Genomic DNA, 6,000 nt, shown 5'->3' on the forward strand with positions numbered 1-6,000 from the left:
AGAATTAAAGGAAATTTGCTGTGTTCAAGGATTAAACTGAAGTAGAAAGATCAGAGAATTCATAATATAATCTGGATTCTAATTCCGAATGACAGTGATAGTCCTCTGATTCAAAGGAGAGTGAGATGCCAGAACTGTTCAGAATTGTAGAAGATAAACCCCACTTTAAGGAGAGACATGACCATAACTGAACTCCCACTTCTCATGCAAATTCACATCTTGATCATGTACTAATTTTGGTTGCTTGAGGACAAGCAACAATTCAAGTTTGGTGTTGTGATGCGTGAGTATCTTATCTATCTTTTCCTTGTGAATTTGCACTTGAATTTCTAAGTTTAATCAAAATTTAAATATCTTTTAGCCACTATGGATGCTACTTTGAGTTGTGCACAATTCTATTTATTTCAGGTAGCATTTGGATGGATTTGACGAAGTTTTGTAGTAGAAAAGGGAGAAAGCGAATGATGCTGTCAATCCTGACCTCCTTGCACTCAAACAGTAATAACTTGAGCTACAGAGGTTCAATTGACGTGATTCTAGCGGTATTAGAAAGCTAACTTCCAGGGATTTCCAACGATATATAATAGTGCATACTTCTTCTCCATCAACCTCTGTCTCCTCCACGTTGAACTTGGACCCTGCCAAGTTCAGCGTGAAACTTGAAAGCTCCCAGGAACGCGTACTAACCATTCCACGCTGAACTTGAGAATTTCCAAGATAAGCGTGGATCCAAAGCTCCAAAGGAAGAACTGCACCTCATCCACGCTGAACTTGAGGATTTTCAAGTTCAGCGTGGACCTGAACGAATCCAATGATCCCTCGTACAACGCTGCGCAGAAAGTTTAATGAATTTTGATTTAATTTTATTTTATTTATAATTAGGAAAAGATATTATTTTAGTTTTAGAAAATATATTTTACATTAATTAGGATTAGATATAAAAGGGAAAAGAATCAGCCCTTGGGGCTCTTCTCTCCTCTCCTCTACCTCATTCCGCAATTTAGAGTTTTTCAGAATCCTTATTTTCTCTCTGAACTATGAGCAACTAAACCTCCATTGTTAAGGTTAGGAGCTTTGTCTATTGTATAGATTGATAATATTATTTTTCTATTTTAATTCATGTACTGATTTATATTTCAAGAATTGTTTTCGTTCTTTATCTTATGAATTTGGGTGGAACAGAAGTATGACCCTCTTTCTAATTGAGTTCTTGTATAACTTGGAAAAGCTCTTTACTTGAATAACAGCTTGAAAACATATTCTCCTAAATTTCTAATTATCTGGACTTAACGGGATACGTGACATATAATCCTCTTATATTTGGGTAATTAGGATTTCTGTGGCACATAAACTAGAATTGAACTTTATCCTCTAATTGGAATTGAGTGACCAAGGAATTGGCAGTTGATGAAAGTTAGAGTAGACTAAGAAGGTCTAAGCAATTAGGGCTTAGTCATATATAGTTTGCCATGAATTGAATCTTGCATAATTAAAATAGTTAGTAAGAAAAGTCAATCCGGAAAATAGATATCTCTGAAGCCTTAACTGTTTCTCTATACATATTTCACAACCTGTTTACTGCTTGCTTTATTATTTTTCTGAATTTACTGTTTCATGCTTCTGAGTTCTCAAACACCATTTTCTGTTAGTCTAACTAAGTAAATCACTTAACCATTGTTGCTTAGTCTATCAATCCTTGTGGGATCGACCCTCACTCACCTGAGGTATTACTTGGTACGACCCGGTGCACTTGCCGGTTAGTTTGTGGGTTAAAATTCCGTACCAGCATGACGGGCGGAAAATTGCCGGTTAAGAAATTTTTAATAGAAATAACGTTGCAAGTACAGTTCTTAACCGATGAATTTTCCACTCTCAATTTAAAAGGATGTCACAATTTAAAATAAAATAACTGGGAGTAGAATTCCCAGGTCATTTCCCAAAGAGTTGACACAAGCTGTAATTTATTGGATAGGAATTTTCTGAGTAAATTTTGGAGTTTGAAAATGGAAAAATAAATAACTAGAAATTAACGCAAGGAGCCATTAACAAGAGATGTTGTGTATTTGAAATAAAAAGCCTTGGCTAGGAGAAGATTAATTTGAGTTTCTATCCTTGTTGACTTTCTCAAGTATAATAGTAAAAGGTTATTGCTTCTACTTAGTTATCCTCTAACTAATAGAGTAAAGTCAAGTAGGTAATACCAGCTCTAATTCACAAGTCCCAATCACCTTCCAAGGAAGGATTAGAGTTAGTAAAAATTCAGTTGACAGCAATTTCCAATTACATATTAACACTTGAGTATTCCAACTCAAGGGTTTTCAATTAATCAACTCCCAAGCCAAGTTGGGAGTTTTAAATCATAAACATGAATGCCATTTTCACAAACATGTAATCAGAAGAAAGAGGAGACATGGTAATTAGAATAAATTTATAAAAGCAAAATTGGGACTGACAATTAATTAAAAGAAATTAACAAGCAATGGAATTAAATATAAAAATGCTTCATTGTATCAATAAATTCAACTTAACAAAATCCAAACATGAATTGGAGCAACTAAATGAAAAGCAAAAGAGTAGAGTGGTAGAAAAGCAAACTATAACGATGGAAACTTCAATCGAAGGTAGTAGCAACTCTCTCCAAATCCAGTCCAAAAGCAAAGCTAAGAAAATACCAAGAACCCTAGGAGAAGTAGTGTTTCTTTCTATAAATTTCAAAACTAAAACTAAAACTAAGTGAGAATGAATGTGTCTTCTGTCTCAACTTCACCCCTGCCTCTAATCTGGACTTTTGGGCCTGAAATTGGGGCAAAACGGGGCCTAGAAATCGCCCCCAGTGAATTCTGATATTTGCAGCACGTGGCGGAATATCACGCGTACGTGTCGCTGCACAATTTTCTATTCACGCGTACGCGTCGCTCCATGCGTGCGCGTTGCTGAACTTTCTCCTGGTCACGCGTAGGCATTGCTCCACGCGTGCGCGTCGCTGCTCGGCCATGAAATCCTTAATTCCTTGTGTTCCTTCCTCTTTTGCATGCTTCTTTTCTATCCTCTAAGCCATTCCTGTCCTATAAACCCCGAAAACACTTAACAAACACATCACGGCATCTAATGGTAATAAGAGAGGATTAAAAATAGCAAATTTAAAGCCAAAGAGGCATGTTTTCAATCAAAGCACCAAATTAGGAAGAAAAATGTAAAACCATGCATTTTATATGAATAAGTGTATGAAAGATTGACAAAATCCACTCAATTTAGCACAAGATAAACCATAAAATTGTGTCTGGCATTCTAGCTAGGCTGCTTGATATGCATCCAACCCCTCTGGGCTAGGTGGAAGATCCAATACTCTCTGAATGGCACCTTTGGAGACAGGGAAAGTTGGAGTAGAATTCAACTACCCAAGAGAGATTGGCCTTCCGCGGCTGCCTTCTTAAGAATCTCCACTATCTCCTTTCAATGCATGGCTCTACAAAGTCGACGAAGTGCGTCGGAAGGATGAGGAGGTGCTCGTTATTGTAGTTTATCTCTGCTAAGACGGGGAACATCCGCTCACAGTAACGGTTAATGAACCATGCGGAGTCCCGTGCGGGAAATGCCTTTTCCGCTTCATCAATTCGGATAGTCCTCTTTACACGCTTAGTAGGTGGCTTGACCTGTGTGGAAGGTTGTCTATTAGCCGGTGCTCTTTTAGTTCCTCTTTTCACCGGTGACTTGTTAGAAGCCTTCTCTTTTTCCTTCTTGGTGGCCATCCTGAAAAAGAAAGAAAGAAAAGGAATGTCAAATTTAAATAGCTAAAAATCGGAAGGAAAAAATTCCAAGTGATAATGAATGCCAAAGGAAAAGAGAGTGTCTTAAATACATGGTCGCGACAACATGCATATAGGACATCAATTAAAATCATGAAAGCATATCATAACAATTAGATGCAAGAGGGTTAAAAGCATGCAAGTAAGAAGCATGAGAAGCTTGGCTCAAACATCAATATCAACAATAATTATCACATGTAACAAAATAATGAGCACTTTCATGTTGAAAATTAATGACTAATATACTCAATACACATGGATTGCAAGGGTTGTGAAAAAGAGGCATTAAAGTGTAAGAATAAAATAGAAGAGAAATCAAAATGCCATGAGAGCTTTTTCACAAAAACTTGATGTGCAAATTAAATATAGGAAATAAGGTAATTAATCCAAGTATGTATGAGGCCCAAAATAGAATGTCAATTGTCAAAGCACTCCTCATAATATCTACAAGTTAAGATATAGCAAAATAATCACCCAAAGAAAATTCCAACACCAACATAAAAATGCAAAAATAGGGAGTAGAGGAGAGAAAGAAGAGAAATCTTAAGAAGAAGATGAGTGGGGGAAGAGGAGTGGTAAGAGAAGAAGAAAAGAAAAAAAATTGTAGTTGCCGGAGTTGGTGGTCTCCGGTGGTGGTGAGAGGAGGAGAGAGGAAAGAAGGAAGAAGTAGAAAGAATAAAGAAGAAAGAAGAAGAAGAATTAGGATTGTAGAAAGAAGAGAGGGATGAGAGAAAAGGGAATCTGGCGGCGCGCTGGGTTAATTGACACGATGCATATGCGTGCACGTGTCGCGCACGCGTCCGCGTGGGTGGGCATAAATAAGGCGACCCGTAGGCGTTGGTCACGCATACGCGTGACTACTGGTTGTGCTAGACGCACGACTCTAGCCTCCATCCCGCGCAACTCTTGGGTCAAAACACCATTTTACGCTGATTTTTCATCCACGCGTACGCTTGCAGGTGACGCACACGCGTTGTCCACACGTACGAGTGAGTTGACTCGTGCGCTAGGCACCCTTCCTGTGCAGTTCTAGCCTAACTCTCGGGTCATTTTTCATAAAATTGAACCTCCATCTGACGCGTACGCGTCATCAACGCTTACGCGTTGTTTGAACGTTTTTTTTTTAATAAAAATAAAGCAAAGTAAAGGAAAATATGCAGAACTGAAAATTAACACTAATATGAATGAAATGGAACTAATAAAAAGGGAAGATCATACCATTCCAACCTAACACTTTTCTTTAACGTCCTTAAGTTGGACGGTCCATAAGCTCAGTCCACTTCTTGTGCTGGATCCTTCAAGAAGAAGATCTCCAGCTCCTTGTTGTTCTTCATCTTCTCTACATGATATCGCTTCAACCGGTGGCCATTGACTTTGAAGAATGTGGGGCATGAAGAGTGACTCAGGTGGGAGACTCCATATGGCTCAGACTTTTCCACCCTATAGGGTCCTTCCCACCTTGATCTCAACTTGTCTGGCATGAATCTCAACCTTGAGTTATAGAGGAGGACTAAATCCCCAGCTTTAAACTCTCTTCTCTTGATGTTCTTGTCATGCACCGCCTTCACTTTTTCCTTGTAGAGCCTTGAGTTCTCATATGCTTCTAGTCGAAGGCACTCCAATTCATGTAGCTGTAATTTCCTTTCCATTCCGACTCCTCCCAATCCTAAGTTGCATTCTCTCAAAGCCCAAAAAGCTTTGTGTTCCACCTCTACCGGAAGGTGACAAGCCTTTCTGTAGACGAGGCGGAACGAACTCATGCCGATAGGTGTCTTGTATGCAGTCTGATAAACCCATAGCGCATCTGCAAGTCTAGCACTCCAATCCTTTCGATGAGGCTTCACGATCTTCTCGAGTATGCGCTTGATCTCTCTATTGGACACCTCGGCTTGTCCATTGGTCTGGGGATGGTAAGCCGTTGCCACCTTGTGAATAATGCCTTGTTTCTTCAGCAGACTTGTCATTCTCTTGTTGCAGAAATGAGAGCCTTGATCACTCACGATTGCTCATGGTGATCCAAAGCGACAAATAATATTATTTCAAACAAAAGAAACAACAACGTTAGCATCATCAGTACGGGTAGGAATTGCTTCCACCCATTTAGAAACATAGTCAACAGCTAACAAAATGTATAAGAAACCATTCGAATTTGGAAATGGACCCATGAAGTCAATACCCCAAACATAAAAAATTT

The 6,000-nt window shown here is 38.8% G+C and overlaps 1 protein-coding gene across 1 annotated transcript; it reads right to left on the reverse strand.

The window, feature by feature from the left end:
- LOC107647379 lies at positions 5,078–5,770 on the reverse strand. Its single transcript, XM_016351457.1, has one exon. The coding sequence runs from the start codon at positions 5,768–5,770 to the stop codon at positions 5,078–5,080; it is 693 nt and encodes a 230-aa protein (XP_016206943.1).

This window comes from Arachis ipaensis, chromosome B06, assembly GCF_000816755.2.
Source record: "Arachis ipaensis cultivar K30076 chromosome B06, Araip1.1, whole genome shotgun sequence".
In the NCBI taxonomy this organism is placed as follows: domain Eukaryota; kingdom Viridiplantae; phylum Streptophyta; class Magnoliopsida; order Fabales; family Fabaceae; genus Arachis; species Arachis ipaensis.